We start from the raw sequence: 17,593 nt of genomic DNA, 5'->3' as shown, positions 1-17,593 counted from the left end.
ATTATATATATAAAAGAAGAGTGTGTTCTGGATTCAGGTTACAGCGACAGATACATGGTAACTGCTGGGATGGATCAATGTCGGCAGGAGCATGAACACGTTGAGGGGTTATTGTTCGGCATATTTGTAAACAAAAAATAATTTATGTCTTTTGCCAGGTCAGTTGATGCTTACTGTTTTTGCACTTACTTCCTTTAATTCCATGCTTTGTGTTTAATCCGATCGGCAAGTTTTGAGGGGGAGTGTGTGTTCTTTGATGATTTGACTTCTCAGTTGCCTTTCTGAGCTTCTTGTTAGCTTAATCTTCTTGGCTGAGTCTCTTGATTTCTTCCTGTATCTGCTGTTGGATTGTCTTGATGCCCTATAAGCTATATGCAGTGACATGGGTTGACATTAAGAGATTCACGGAAACTGGTTTGGTTTATTCCATATGGCTTCAGTTCAAGGGGAGTTCTGTGCTTTGCTCTACATTTGTACATAGTGCATCATGTTTATAAATACTTGTTTTGCATTCTATCATGTCTTCCTGCATGTGAGCTTTGTATGTTATCTCTTTCATATCACTTTGTTATACATGGTTTACATATGTGCCAGTTTGATCCCTTGTCTAGCTTTGATGTGCTCTAGTAGCTTGTATGAACTTGCCATGTTTAATCAAGTGCATTGAAATTTGCCTAACTTGAATTTTCACTTAAACATAAATCTTGTGCAAGTGCTTGTTCTAAGAGTTTGCTTAAATTGAAGTTTCCTTCTCATACTTATGCCATGCTTTACTCATTCTTTGCAATAGTTGCACATGCTATCGGAAAGCTTTGCTATGGTCCATGTTTTGAATCTTTCATGTTATCTATGTCATCTTTTCCTCTTGTCCGGACTATTGAGTGTGTTTACGTGCGAGTAGTTCCGAAGATAACACGGAGACTGCCTGTAATGGGAACTCCAGCTGGATGTTCTGATTGACCAAATCAGAAGTACCATCGCGATTGTGCTATTAAAAAAAGGTGTGATGATGCATAAAAAAATGATGAATGGCAAAAAAAAAATGATGATGACATGCGCTCTTCTTGAAAAACATGGTTGATTCTTCATAGACTTTGACCTAGCACGTCAAGCATGGGCATTTTGTGGAGTTGGAGTATTCATTTCACTCTTATGAGGTCGATTGCTTCTTCTTAAGTCTCTTTTAGAATTTACATTGCACATGAAGTTGTTAAATTCAATTGAAAGCTTTTATTGTTGCTTGTGATACAATCTTATTTCTATATGTCATGATTCATACTTCTTTTGCGCATACATAGCTAGATATTGGCACTTTCTTGCTCTTATGTGGACCATGCACCTCATTTGGATGTTTTTAGATAACTTCCAAAGCTCACACATTTACATTGTGTATCTTTCATTATTTTACATTTGCTCCTTTTGTCTTGATGGCATCATTATCAAAGGGGGAGAAATTTATGCAATCTTTGAAAATTAAAAAAGATGAAAGGGGGAGTTTGTGTTAGGCATCTGGAGAGTCGTTTCTTCTCCTGAGCCTATTTTCTGTCACTTGGTTTTTGAGTTTTGATCTCTTTGACCAAGTTTGACTTTTGGCAAATCTTTTGCTTTTAAATTTTCAAATCATTAAAATTTTGCTTCAGTGTTGTCGATGTTTCCATCAAGGGGGAGATTGTGAAACCAAGAGTGGTTTGTATTAATTGTGATGGAAAATTGTCAAGTGTGGGTGAAGCGTGTGTGTTGACTAATGAGGGTCAGGTCGCGAAATCTGTGCCCGCAAAACGATAGTTCGGATTGTTTGTGTGTAGGTGCTTGGGGTCAACCTTGGTCACCGACAAACCGGGATCAAACTCAGGGGAAGTTGTGGTCTCGAATGACAGAGTGGGACACATGCGCGAACGCAAAAACAGAGGTGTTGGATATTTGCGAAGAAAAGAGAAGAGGAGTACACCATGCATGGCTGCATGCATGTACACACGTATGCATGGGCTTGGTTATTGGTTTGCCGTTGTATGCATGAGTACGTACTAGCTAGCATGCACACAGACAACAGCTCGGATTGGCTGGCCAACATGCAGGTTCGCATGGTGCATGCGGCTCGGGCTGATGGCAAGCAACAGCACGCGCGGCTCGGCCACTGACGAGCGGGCCCAGGCCACAGCAAGCGGAGACTGTTCGGTCACTGACGGGTGGTCTCGGCCGGAACCAGAGGCGTGCGAGTGCTTGCGGGCGGAAGCGGCGGCGCGGGGCTCGGTGCACGGGAGGCTGACTGGAGGGCCCAGACGGCAGCGGAGGCTCGCGGAGCAGGCTGGCTTGGTGTTCGCTGGCGAGTGGGCCCGAGGGGCAGCGCAGGAGTGCGCGCTCACGCGGCTGGAGCCGAGCCGATCCCTTCCTCCCGTGCACGCGTCGAAGGCAGCTGGACTGGTTCGGATTTTCTGTGGCATCTGGATCCCCTGCGGCAGATCAAAAAATGAGACGTGGCTCATTCTGAGGCATTGATCTTGCATCCAACGGCTGTGAGGACTTGGAGTAGCCGCCAAGTTTCAGGGGTATTGTGGTCATTTTGCAATGAAGGATTAGCCCTATAAATAGCGGAGGGATAGTTGCTTGAGTTAGCAATTTTGTGATGGAATGAAAAATGTTTTCAAGAGTGGTTTGTTACTCTAGCTTGTGTTGGCTAGATGTGACAATAACTCTCATGAATTGTTATTGTTAAGCTTGTGAACCAAGCTTTGTAAACTTCAGAAATGAAATTTGAAGTTTACTTGTGAAATGAAATTTTATTTACCACATTTCAATTTTTACGCTTTCCGCATTTAAATTCCTGTCGATATTTCATGCTCTATTTTATTTTTGATATCTCCATTCCTGTCCTCCTATTTTTCACGGAGATATATTTTTCGGAGTTTTGCGATCGAATTGAAATTTTGTTCTTTTCGGGGATAGTTACACTTTAGCTATATTCACCCTCCTCTATAGCCTAATCCGATCTCACACTTTTATATGCGTATTCTTAGCGATATAAAAACCAATGTTAGAAAATAGATTTTGGTGAAAAAACTTTAAATTAAATCTAAATTTGAGGCTGAAAATAATAAATCAAATTTTGACATATAAATATAAGAATAAGTGAAAAGATATGTGTGAAGAACGATAAAAGATGTTAATTCGTATTCCCTTTTTTCTTAAAGGTCTACAGTTTTATCGCTAAATAAATGATTTCTCCCCGGTTTTAAAGTATATCTTTAAAACCCAAAATCAACTCTAAATTTAGAATTACAAATTAAATTTTGGTTTATAAGTATAAACATAAAGATAAAGGAAAAGATAAGCCCACGTGTTTATTTTGTTTTTAACTAGCTGCAGTAGTGGAGGGCAATGGTTTCACTTGGTGTTTTTTAATTTTCTTAGTATTATCGGTTTTCATATTATTATTGGTTTTCGTAGGGAGCAATTTGTTATTGATTTTCTTATTGAGCGGTTTTGGGACTAGGAAATATGTAACAGTAAGGAGGGACGACTGCACTTTTTATTTTGTATTTTTATGTTCTTCCGTGGGTAGCAGCCTCAGTGTAGTCAGAGAGGTTGGTATATTTGTGACTTTTTCTCATGAATTTTGTCATTGACTTTTTTACAGAGTGTTGGGTTAATTTAGCAGCACACTGTTGTGCCAAAGGGAGGGGTCATCTTTTCGCTTGTCGAACGAAAGACCAAATGTTATATTTATAAATAAAAAATAATTTATAAATAAAAATTTTATATACGTGTTCTTAATGATCTAAAATTTAAGACGAAAAAACAAACTATAATAAAATTCTCTAAAATTAACTTTAAATTTAAAGTTAAAAATTTAAATTTTGGTTTATAAGTATAAACAAAACAAAAGGACGACAACACTAGTCTGTACTATTAGATTAAGGTCGCTTTCGTGGTTCGGTGAGTGTCCCAGCTTTCTGATTGATAGTTTTGTCACTCTTGTAGCTCCCCTGTGCCCTGTACATGATAACATGAACAGAACATAATCTCTAGTCTTCCCTCTATTATCTTTAGATGCATCAAACTTCAAGGCCTTATTTTGATGGACATGGGCCTTAATTCGGCTTATTTATGTTTGTGGTCCAGTATTTTCGTATAAATTTGACCCAAACGAAGGCGAAGGAAAACATGTTATCTTGATCTTGTTTTAATTAAAGCAAAAAACATTTCCCATTCAGATTCAGGTAATTAAACCTCACATATGCATGCATGAATGATTGACATGGTGATATGAGTATGACTTAGACGGCATGAATATGCATCAATATTTTAACGTGTAGATGCAGGGTTCCGACATTAGGTGTGACAACCCTGAGTGAAATACTGGAACTTAAGTCTAGAACAGAGAACATGATGTCATGATTTGGTGTGTAGATAAGGAAAATTGCTACTACGATTTCAGTTACTCCACTTATGATCTGAAGAATGTTGATAGGCACATCACCTGACAACGAAACATTCCAACCTAACATCAGCATTCATGTCTCCCATCTTCACATGCCGGATACCAAGGGAGTGATTATTTGGCTTTTGTGTAGAAAAAAAAAGCTAAACGACATATTTAAAAAAACATTAATTTAGAAATAAAATTTTATATATGTGAAAAGATCGTATGAAAATTTAAATTTTAATTTATAAACATAATCAAAAGAGAAAAGATAAGAGTGAATCGTTGAGTCGTAGGCTTAGGAATTTCATGGTTCTGCCGCGGGTATCTTTCCGGAGAGGTAGTTGCCACTGAGGCTCAGCTCCCTGAGGAAGAACAGGTCGCCCAACGATGGCGGGATGAGGGCCGACAGGTTGAGCGACGCCAGCCGCAGTGCAGCTACCCTGTCAGGATGCTTGCTCCGGCGACGGCAGACGTCGACGCCGGGCCAGGAGCAGTGCTGCCCGGAGGTGTTCCATGACGACAGCAGCAAGCCGCCACCGAACTGCAATGACGACTTAGAACGAGAGCGGTGCGAGTTCGTCGCCGGCGGCGCCGGCCGTGGGAACGGCAGATGCGTCGTCAGTGCTCGCCGGACAGAGCAACAGCAAATAAGAGATCAAGACCGACATTGGTGAACGGTGAGGGATCGAGGGCTGCGTTCTTTTAGACATTTTTCTCAAAATTTTTTCTTGCCTTTTTACGCGCACACTTTTCGAACCATTAAACGGTGCATCTTTTTAAAAAGTTTCTACAGACAAGTTCATCATCTCATGTTACTAAAATATATTTTTTAAACTTTGTAGCGGCTAATTATGTCGTTTATATCATTAAATGGGTATCACAAAATTAGATAATTTTTTATTTTTCATCGACTATTTTTAAAGGAATACAACCACGCCATGGATCGAAGAACTGGTCATATAATGTAAGAGTTTGACTATGGTGATCTCAAGTCTCTATCGATAGTATTCTTTTATGAGTATTATTGTCGGTAAAAGAATATTGATTATTTATGTGATAATATAAAATAGATATAATTCATTGAATTAGAAAAAAAATGGTCTGGATTAGTTCAAGTAGACATTACATATATAACACCTAGTAATATAATCTCACGTCCTAATTAAGAGATGTTATAGGTGCTCTCTACTAGGACTGGTAGTAGAATTAATATACACAATATAATTTTCTAATCTAATGGATCATAGTGACATATCATTAGTAGTAGAATAAATTTTAAACTAATAGTAAAATAAAAAAAAATCAATGGTTAACATCACTTCTACTGGATTGAAGCATTGGTCCAGAGTATACTCCAAGTACCAATCAAGAAATGTTTTACCGTACTATCTACTGGTACCATTATGGTCAGTTTATTTTTTCTAAGGGTTTCTTTATAGTCATTAAGATCATACTGAGAGTTACCAATTTAGTTAGGCAATATGTACATCAGGATAGCAACTTTTATGGTATCTAATGTACTTTATTAAGGACCATAAAATTTATCCTTTTTCTAATCTAATATATTTTATGTATTTATGCAACCTATTAGTAGTATAATAATTTATGTACTAACAATAGAATTCATAATTAACATTTGAAATTGCTTCTAGTAATGATTAATAATAATGATGTGATTGTTTGACATTTTCATGGAATTTACAAACAAAAAGTAATTTATGAATTAAACTTTTATATACGTATTTTTAGCGATCTGCTGAAAAATAAACTTTGGTAAAACCCCAAAATTAATTATAAATTTAAGATTGAAAATTTAAATTTTGAGCTACAAGTACGAGGGGAACGAAAAGATGAGGTGAATAGTGATGGTAGAATATAGCCTGAAAGAGAGCATCATAAATGCACTCACCATCCTGTGGTTGGCCTTTTTTTTTTCCAAGAAAAATAGTGAAACAGTACTGGTTAACTGTCGAAGCCTTTAATTCCCAGAAAAAATGGGTCGGATCAAGGTCTTGAAGGAAAATAAAAGGTATACGGTTGATGTCGTTATGTCAGTCACTATGCTCTTTTCTATTGCATCTAATGATGTGGCCTCTTGTTTGTTCACAATTCACACCTACATCTTTTTTCTTTTATGTGGTAAAACAAACAATGTAATAGCCTAATGCTGAATAAATTATACCTGTGTGTTGTGGATCACTTTAAATATGACATAGTAAAAACGCATTTATCTTATTGAAAGCAATAATAAAAAACAACTTCAACTAAATGTCGTGGCAAATTTATGTTACCATAAAAACACTTGTTATTTTGTTTCAAGAAACCCATTTTTGGTGCAAAATGTTTCAAGAAACTGTAGATTTATGTAAATGTATATATTACCTTATCATATATAGTATATTTTATGACAAATTACCTTGGACTACATGGAGCCTGAGCACCAAAAATTTAAATTGGATACATATCCAATTTAAACGTGTATGGATTTGTTTCTAAACTTTTGGGTATAAAGCTTAATTTGTTTAGTAACTAGTTAAAAAGTTTGAACTAAATTTTGAACCAACATGTGTTTGTTTTGGTTATTTCTTTTATTTTGGGTTTTCTCCATGAAAACTTATAATTAGCATAAAATGTAATACAACCTTGTGAAACCAGTTATTTTTTATAGGTATGTTGCCATATAAACATATATTTTAGGGCCCCTCTTCGGTGCATTCTGGTAGTATTATACTAGTAGTAGAACTAATCTTAGTCATTAATTAAAATAATATTTTGTACTTAATTAATTAATTGATTAGTAGTATTTTGTAATTTTGTTTTTGCAATAAATATCACAATAAAAAAAGACGATATTACCCTTTCAAATTTCTACTATACCTAATATTATTGGTACTATGATTTAATCACAATCGTCCGATAAAAATATAGTAATGGTGACGATTAAATTATACTACCAATAAAATACACTGGAGACGGATCCTATATTTTAAGGGAAACATATCATACTCTGTGCACTCCAACTAACGAATGTCACCAAAAATTCTTGAACAAAATGCATAAATACCACCAATAGTATTACAGTATGTGTAAAGTCTCATCTTCAAATTCATTATATTTTAGCTGTTACAAAAATTGAGAAACACAACACTTTTAAGAGAACTAGAACTCTCCTAAAAGTGATTGTTTTATGGGAAGAAGTTCCTTGATGATATACCCGGTTGACATTCTGCTTGATGGCATTTCCTGAGAGCAAGACATTCCCAGCCTAAGAAGGCAAATCAGACAATCGATCTTCCTCTTTCTTGAAGAATCATCGTTTCTCTGAAGATCGTTTTCTAGGTCCAAGAAAAGGCTTGAGTCGACGATGTCTATTGCGCTATTATGCAGGGCAAGCTCAACACATTCACGAAGGTTCAGTCCTTGCCTGAATTTGCTATCTGTGGGCCTATGGCCAGTTACAGTTTGCAAAACAAGAATCCCATAGCTGTAGATATCTCCACTTGTTGATACCATGTTTCCAGCACCATATTCTGCAGCATTTAATATTTTGAAGAAGAGAAATAAAATAGACTTCATACAGCACATGTAGTTTCTAATTGATTCATGAGATGTGTTTTAGAAGAAAGGCCGTAGGAAGAATCATACACATTCATGTTATATGGATTCTAAGTATCTCATGATATAGTTGTAAACTATTTTTTGATATATTTATAATTACACTTCATATACAATACCAAATGTTTACTAATGTAAAACTATTTTTTTGAAATAAACAATGTAAAAATAATTTCTTCATGCAATCTTCATGATTTATTCCTGAAACAAAGGGCAATATTTGGCGAAGAAGTATAAACTTAGGAAAGAAAGCAGATTAGGCTAACCTGGAGCAGCATAACCAATTGTTCCTCTAAATCCCATTGAGCTTGTTGATTCTCCAAGACATGAACCTCCGTCAAGAAGAATCCTAGCTAGCCCAAAGTCTCCAACATGGGCTACCATATCAGCATCTAAGAGCACATTACTTAACTTAATATCACAATGTACAACAGGTGCAGAGCCATGGCAATGAAGATAATCCAGGGCATACGCAACATCAAGTAATATGGTCACTCTTTGGAGCAGGTTCAAGTGCTCATGCTCCGGTTGGTCATTCGTGCTGGGATGTAACCAGCCATCCAGACTACCATTAGGCATGAAGTCATACACAATTGCTTTAAAGTCATTCCCATTGTTATCAATGCTTGAGCAAACTGTAACTATCTTGACAAGATTCCGATGTCTTATATTTCGTAGTGCTTCACATTCAATGATGAAACTCTTAAGTGCCTTCGGAGTTTGAAGTTTCAAAACCTTCACAGCAACAAGATTTATACTCTCTCCAGCATGATCATCTAACTCTCCTTTGTACACAGACCCAAATGATCCAGAACCCAGTAAATTGTTTGTTAAGAAATTATCCGTTGCTGTAACCAATTGCGAATAAGACACCACTGGGTGGCCATGCATGGAAATTGTTGAAGGGATATTTTCTTTGCTTTTCTTGTTCCAAGTAAGAAGCTTGTAGAGTAGTGCAAGAATTACAAGTGTTCCAATAATAGAAATAAGCACAGGCACAACCAGAAATTTATGTTTTTTCTTTGGTAATTGTGAAGAACAAGGAGGCAGATGTAGATTAGGTATGCCACCACAAAGTTTGTCATTCCCTTCTATTGATATTTTAGAAGCATTTGTGAAAATACCAAGAGTTGGCACTTCTCCAACAAAATTGTTGAATGAAAGGTTTAGTGAATTGAGCATAGTAATGTTCCCCAAGAACTTAGGTATGGGGCCTAACAAATTGTTGTTTGAGAGATCAAGATTTTGAAGACCTTTCAACTCACTTAGGTCTGATGGGATTGTACCATGTAAGAAATTGTTTTGCAGATAGAGATTTTGTAGAAGTTGGCATTCACCAAGTGTGCTAGGGATTTCACCTGATAGTTTGTTAGATTCTGCACGGAAGTCTATAAGATTTTTCAGATTCCCTATTTCTTGTGGTATTATTCCCTCCAAGTTATTATGCGACAGGTCAAACATCGTTGAGAGTGTTTGGATGTTGAACAAATTGCTGGGTATTGGACCACTAAAGTTATTAGTTGAAAGACTTAGTGAAAACAAATTTGTCAGGTTTCCAAGTGTACTTGGTATTCTACCACTGAAAGCATTAATATCGAGCCACAAATAAGTTAATTCAGTAAGGTTTTCTAAGGTCAACGGGACCAACCCATTTAAGTTGTTGTGTGTTACACTGAGAATGGCCAAGTTTTTTAGCCTTCCTAAGGAAGAAGGAAGAGTTCCAATGAATGAGTTGTTTGAAATGTCAAGAATCTGCAAGTTGATCAGCTGACTAATTTCTTTAGGAATGCTTCCTGATATTTTGTTGTGCCCAAGCTCGAGACTATTTAGTGAGGTGGAAAGATTGGAAATTGAGTCAGGAAGAACTCCCCCAAAGTTATTACCAGACAATTCCAGCTCTTCTAGCTGGGAGCAATTTGTTAGTCTGGTTATGAATTCCCAATCTTCTGGTCCTTTAGCTTCAAACAGATTGTAAAAGAGAACAAGATATTTGAGTTTTTGTAACCTTCCAATCTCTGGAGAAACAACGCCACTGAAAAAATTACCATCAAGCTGAATAATTGACATATTGGAAGCATTGGTCAGAGAGACCGGGAAGTACCCATGGAACATGTTTTTGTTCATCAGTACTACCTGGATATGGGGGAGGGCACTGAATGCATTAGGAGGTATCGTGCCATTTAGCATGTTATACTGGACATCAAGCACCCCCAGCGATGAGATGTTCCAAATGGAATTGGGAATGGTTCCAGTTAATTTGTTCAACGCCACCTGGAGTTCCCGCAGATTGGGCAGCTGGCCTAGAGTTGAAGGGATCTGTCCCGACAGCATGTTCTTCTCAACATATAGTCGTCTAACAGTGGTGAGGTTGCCCAAGGCAGGTGGAATCTCACCAGATAGCATGTTTGAATCCAAGAACAGTGTCCGGATTGATGGCAACTCTGCCAGTGACAGAGGGATCTCTCCTGACAGATTGTTCTTCCAGAGGGACAAGGTGGCAAGTTTTTTCATGCTGGTGCCGATCTGGGAGGGGATCGTACCTCGAAGCTGAGGTCCAGCCATGTCAGGTTGGTGCACCCTCCAGGAATGGTCGCAGGAATTGTTCCCTGGAGGGCATTCTCGCTCAGGTTCAGGCTCAGGAGCCTGCTGAGACGGCCAAGCTCCGGAGGTATCTCACCGACGAGCAGGTTGCCACCAAGGTCCAGCTTCCGGAGAAACGACAGGTTGCCCAGGGAGGGCGAAATGTGGCCAGAGAGGCTGAAGGAGTTCATGAGCAGCGAGACGACCCTGCCAGGGTGACGGCGGCTGCAGGAGACTCCTGCCCAGCTGCAGAAGTGGCTCGACGCGTTACACGATTCCAGCTTGCCCTCGGATGAGCTCGACAGCATGGACTTGAAGGAGAGGAGAGCGAGCTCGTCGGCTGTGGTGTTGCTGCTGCTGCTGCTGCTGCTGCTGCTCCCAGGGGAGTTCAGAGCATAGCAACAGAAGAGCAACGACAAGAAGCAGAACGACAACGGTATTACTAATTGTGCCATGAACGATGTTACTAGCTAAGCTTAGATGATAACCTCCTTCAGATTGCTTCACGATTATGATTATATGCTAGTGTCTCTTATATTATTGGCAAGCAGGACTGCAGGAGGGCAAGTTTAGTGGAAAATCCCACCACTTGGAAAAGGATATCCATCTGGCTCAGCAATCAGTGGTTGGTAGTATACTGTGAATGATAGGATTGCTTCTCTTTCCAAGCTGAATAAGGAAAACCCTGCAAGTTGCATAAACCACATGATTGCCAAGAAGGTCATCTCGATAAAGCTTAGTATTATCTCCGTTTTATATTACAAGACTTTCTATGTTTGTCTGAATTTATCAATTGATGAATGTATATAATTTATATATATGTCTAGATTCATTAACATCTATATGAACCTATACAATACTAGAAAGTCTTACATTATGAAACAGATAGATAGAGTAACTTAAGCTCTATAACTATTCCATTCAACCTCAGAAGTCAGAACGCCTCATACTAATCACATAATATGACTCTCTTGCCTCAAGTTTAGAAGATGAACTTTCTGAGTTATCAAAGTTTCAGAGGCACTATTAATAAAAACTAGGAAAGTAGCCCGCACAAATGTGCCGATATCTCTATTAAATTCTGTTAAAATACTCAAACTTTTATGTTTCATACTGGTAATTTATTCCTTTGTTGCTTTTCACTAAAAAAACACTTTGGGGGGGGGGGGGGGAGGATCGTTTGGTTTTGCATATTTATAAATAAAAAAATCACGAATAAACTTTTATATATATTTTTAGCAATCTAAAAACAAATGTTGAAAAATAAACAACGATGAAAAAACCCTCAAAATCAATATCAAATTTAAGATTAAAAATTTAAATTTTGGCTTATAAGTATAAACAGAAGCGAAAAGATTGGACCGTTTGAATCCAGATCTTAAGGCTCTTTTCTATTTAATTTTTTTTCAATACTATGGAACATAATCTACGCATCACGCTGAGCTCACTCGTACCTCTTTTGCCCTAGGACTAATCTGTCGAACACGTACCGTCCTCGCCGCCGTTGGCCAACAAACACCGTCTCCGTCGCTCCCTAGACCTTGCTGCCTCCGTTTCTCTACTTGGTGAGCACCCTGCCATCATATGAGAGCACATGCACTAACCCTTTGCACTAACCAAGCTTTTGCATGCACAAGCATGGGCATACCGAGACACACCGCCCGCTGTAGCTCATGTTCCATGGGCTAAAGACCATCATTTATCTCGCCAACAACACTCACGAATGCACAAGAACGTTCTCTACATTTTCTCTTTTGTGCTCGAACCGATTCGCTGCACCGATCGCCGCTGGCGAGCCATAGACCGAGCTCAACCATGGCTGCACACAATCGTGAGCTAGCTAGAGACTTCATTTCTTGAATTTGATCAACTCTAGCGTCCAATCTGAAAACTGTCAAGACTCATATTACTGTAGCAGAACCTTGTTGGAAATAAATAAAAGAATGAGGACTCTTAATAAAGTCTGTCGTCCATGTGGCATAGGAGTGCGGGTTGATTCCACTAACTTCCGAGGGCCTCTCTGCAAATCTTCTTTCACTGACACGTGGACCCGACTGGAATTTAATTTCAAAAATTGATTTCTATTTTGGTTTAAAGTAGAGAATGAGCAGAACTTTTAAAATTTGTAGAAAATTCATTTTGACTTCAAAAATTGTGAAAACAGTTTTGTTAGATCCATAAAGTTGTGAACTATGTTACAAAAATATAAAACTGGGTACTTTCTGTACAAACTTTTTCTTTATTTTTATTTTTCCATGAATGTTGCCTACAACTTGTTAAATCCATAACAAATTCAATATAGCTCTAAAAGTTGTGAAACCACCTCTGTTGACTTTCTAAAATCTTGCTCTGTAACTTTGTAAAAGAAATTTTGTTCACTTCTGTACAAAAATATTGCTTAATAAAACTTAGCCTTTTTAAAACCTTTTTGATTGAAAAATGCATATCTCTATAACTAAAAAAGTGACAAAATAACATTTCCTTCACTAGATATCACCTGAGACCAGCACACTCACTGCATAAGTTTCATGCATTTTGGTTTTTATGCATTTTCGTATTTATCATATACGTGTACTTTGCATAGAGGAAGAATAAGTCGAATAAGAAGAGAGTGAGTTTGTTGACAATCAGGTTCAGGAGTTTGCAGGCAAAGGCAAGTTTGCCCCTCCTTTGACCACTTTAATCATATGTTTTATTGGGCTAAATGATTCTATTACAAACATGCATACGTTAGCTAGTATTAGTTTTGGTAAAAATTTTCTATAAATGTGGGATGGTAGATCTGACCTAATTGCTGCATAATCCGCCTTGAAATATTGAATCCTTGCTGGTTGTAACCATAGGGTACTTTTGAATACAATTATTGTGTTCTTTGGGATTATACTATGCTTATATTGCCGCTACGTGCTTATATTCGGTTACCGTCTTGCAAATTACTCATTTTGATAAATGTTATATGTGAAAATGGTTATTTTGATGTTGCTGGACAGAAATTTAAATGTGAGTTGTGAAATGAAAATAGAGATAACTTGCTTTTAGACTTGGGCGGCGAGTGGTGTATATATAGTGGTAGTTGTACACCGATAGGAGGAGCATTCGCCCGGGTCGATTAAGGACCTCACTCTATATCACCAACTAATAAAAATCGTACAAACCACATGTGCTAAATATGGGCTGGCCTTAACCTATTAAGCTGTTTAGAGTTTAGCCTTGCATCTTGGTAGGCTGAAGGGTGTGGGTTACCGGTTTTCGGTAACTTATCGGAACTTACTATGGTTTGTGATATGATGAAATTAATTAATGATATGTGGTACGCGATGATTTGAGCGGGTAGTCTGTTCAATACAACGGTGCCGTGCATCGTGAGGAATTCTGGGCTAGGTTCCTTACGGCGCTAGGTTAATGTGTGGGCCCACTACCTAGCTAGTGGTGCTACCTTGCTAGTAGTGTGGGTAAAACACACATTGTGCTGGTGCAAGACTAGAAAATAAATAATGTAACGGTTTCGTTATGACCTCTAGATCATACTCAATGTGTAGAGTGTGGTGATATCGACGGGTATTGGACAAACTAGAGCGATCCATATTAGGGATAGCAACTGGTCGGGTTTGATACGGGTAGAGCAATTATCCGCCCGCCAACTCGAAGGTCGCGGGTGGAATTTTCTACCCATACCCGTACCCGCGGTAAAATATGATATCCGTGCCCATACCCATTAGGTACCGGGCGAGAATTGGATACCCGTCGGATCTATCATTTCATATATCAAACGCACATCAAAATAACCATTTCGACATATACAACAAACTAAACATACCGCTCATAATACAATATTGCATCACACGTAAAAAGTTCAACAAATACAAGATATTGCTCATAAGAAAATATTACAACAAATATAACAAACTAATCATAACAATAATAATAACATAGCACATTATCTGATGTTCAAATTCAACCATTCAATATTGCATCACACAACAAAAGTTCAAGACATAGGTTATATCAAAATTTTTAACTAAAAGAGAGTCATCACAATGTTATTACATGACTAACATAATAAGGTTTTGGCCAAAATTCAATATGTAGGCTACGTTCGGGTACCCGACGGGTTATCCGTGGGTGGAAAAAAATACTCAAGCCCGTACCCGTGTTGATTCGGGTCGGGTACGGATACTACCCGCGGGTAAAAAATTGTACCCGTACCCGTTCCTATTGAGTTGGGTACCCGTCGGGCACCCGGTACCCATATCCAAATTGCCATCCCTAATCCATATCATGTGGGCTTAAAAGTTGTACAAACCCTGCAGAGTCTAAAACTAATCGATTAGCCGTGCTCACGGTCATGAGCGGTATGGTGAAGTGTCATGAGTATAGTTGATGATTTTGATAAACTCTTGTGAACTTAGAAAATGGTTGGAATGTTTTGTTGGTGAACTTGGGTAAAGTTCGGTGAATGGTGATGAGATGATGGTGAATGGTGATGATCTACCTTGAGGGGTAGATGTGTGTTATTTATTTATTTACATTACAGGTTTTACTTACTTTATACTGTTATTATAAAATTCCGTTGCGAAACATGTTGTGAACTAAAACTGACATTTATACAATTAACCTATACACAACTTATCCTTGAATATGACCAACATGTAGTATGTTAGGGTTGTTTTCAGCTTGCCAGTACATTAATATGATTAATATACTGATTTCTTGCTTTCTTTTACTTGTTTTTGACTTAGACCCTGCTGCAGGATGGTCCTAACTAGGGATTTACCCTAGTCGGTTTGCCTATGGGCTTTTTGGTAGCACGCTTACCGCATGAACCAATATGTATGAGTTGTCGCCAAGCACTACTTAGAATCTTATTAAGATTATTTATGCTTTATGCTTAGAACCACTTATTATTTAGATATCATGCTTGAGATAATTTATGTGAGACTATGTTGTATTTCTGGGCGACAGTCCTACATGAGGAAGGGTTTGAAATGGTTGAGATAACCAGGGAATATGCCTTTGGTGAGACTGAGTCTCTGGGGTATGCTTTTGGTTGCCACCATCGAGTGATTGACGGACGTATGACGTAGATGACTGGTGTGGCTATTTTAACGGTTGTGTCTTCTATTTCATATCCGAAGGCTTAGAGCCTTTGTAGTGCACTCTTCAAGACAAAAGTCGGGGTCTGCGATGAGGTGAGATGATTACCGTAATTATTTGGGTTTTATTTGAGACCCCACCCATCCAGATATTTCGCGCTGACATGTCTCGAAACGTTACACCACCTAGATTTTGGGACGTCCTCACATAACTAACGACTACACACTGCCCAGCTGTGTCCTTTTAATTAGAGATCCGTAGATTAAAAGTTTTGTAATCATTATATTTGTTAGTATCTATAAAATCATTATTTTCGAATAAATTTTGGAAAGAAAAAGGAGAGATGGAGGATGGTGTGGGCTTGGGGGCTGGGGATGAATGGTACGGACGTACTAGCTCTGTTGGGAGATTAGATGGGAGGGATTAATTTTTCTACAATAGATAAAATTAATTTAGTGGTCTAAAATAGTGGGTCCACCAACTTCAGTGAAAGCCAATAGTAAAATGTTTTTCTTTTTCTTTAGAATTTCTAGGCTTTTTTCTATTTTATTACAGCGCCAAGTGATGGCCTAGGAGCGCTGTAGATAACTATTAATGGACTGTTAGTATAAAATAGATTCTTTTAGGGGACTCAGAATTTTAAGTATAATAAAATCTCATGAATGCACTACGGGACTCTCTATACGAAAGAATTATCTAAGAAGACTATAGGTCAAGTGCTCATATATTTACTACATGTTTCATGTACCGAAGAATTATCTAAGGCAATGTTTAATTGTAAAAAATTTTCTCCCAAAAACATTATATTAAATCTTTGGATATCTAAATAGAGCATTAGACATAGATGAAACAAAAATTACACAGTTATGCGAGAAATCGCGAGACGAATCTTTTAAGCCTAATTAGTCCATGATTAGCCATAAGCGCTACAGTAACCTAAATGCGCTAATGACGAATTAATTAGGCTCAAAAGATTCGCCTCACGGTTTCAAGGCCAGCCATGAAATTTGTTTTTTCATTCGTGTCCAGAAACCCTTTTCGACATCCAGTCAAACTTCTAATGTGACATCCAAAAATTTTTATTTCTCCAACTAAACACCCCTAACAAGGCCAGGTCAAGTTTTCACACTTGATGCCATCTTTCACATACTGAGTATTTTAGGCGATGTTTAGTTCGTGAAAAGAAAATTTTTGGATGTCACGCTAAACGTTTGACTGGATATCGGAAGGGGTTTCTGGACACGAATGAAAAAATGAATTTCATAGCTTACATGAAAATCATGAGACGAATATTTTGAGCCTAGTTAATCCGTCATTAGCATACGTGGGTTACTGTAGCACTTATTGCTAATCATGGACTAAGGCCGCGTTCGTTGACATCCGGTAAGTTAACTTACCCTGACGCGGAAAACGTAATAATAGATTAGTACATCATTAATTAAGTATTAATTATTAAAAAATAAAATTGATTAATATGATTTTTTAAAACAACTTTTCAATAGAAAATCTTTGCAAAAAGTGTACCGTTTAGCAGGTCCGGAAGTGTGCGCGCAGAAAACGAGTGGATAAGTTAACTTAGACCGCCAGCCTAACACGGCCTAAGTAGGCTAAAAAAAATCGTTTCATGATTTTCTCTCTAACTGTGTAATTGATTTTTTCATCTATATTTAATGCTCTATTAGGTGTACGAAGATTTAATATGATATTTTTGGAAAAAAATTAGCAACTAAATAGGCCCTTAGACCATATGACCTATGGTCTTACGCTTGATGCCATCTTTCATATACTGATAGATGACGAAGTTCAATTTTCCCTTTCACTCCAAGTCAGGAAACCACCAGTATACATTTTCTTGTTGTCAATCTTTGACGGCTGGATGTT

At 37.9% G+C, this 17,593-nt stretch overlaps 1 protein-coding gene across 1 annotated transcript; it reads right to left on the bottom strand.

The window, feature by feature from the left end:
• Window positions 1-7,522: 7,522 nt before the first annotated feature.
• Window positions 7,523-11,073, bottom strand: LOC102722722 (receptor kinase-like protein Xa21). The gene is given in 3 exon segments (XM_015842211.2): window positions 7,523-7,953; window positions 8,305-10,602; window positions 10,605-11,073. Coding segments are annotated over 3 exon segments (3,138 nt in total). The 3' UTR covers window positions 7,523-7,582.
• Window positions 11,074-17,593: the final 6,520 nt, after the last annotated feature.

The sequence above is a fragment of the Oryza brachyantha genome, chromosome 11 (genome assembly GCF_000231095.2).
Source record: "Oryza brachyantha chromosome 11, ObraRS2, whole genome shotgun sequence".
NCBI classification, from domain to species: Eukaryota; Viridiplantae; Streptophyta; class Magnoliopsida; order Poales; family Poaceae; genus Oryza; species Oryza brachyantha.
Note: the sequence above shows the minus strand (reverse complement) of the source record. Positions and strands in the feature narration are given on the sequence as shown.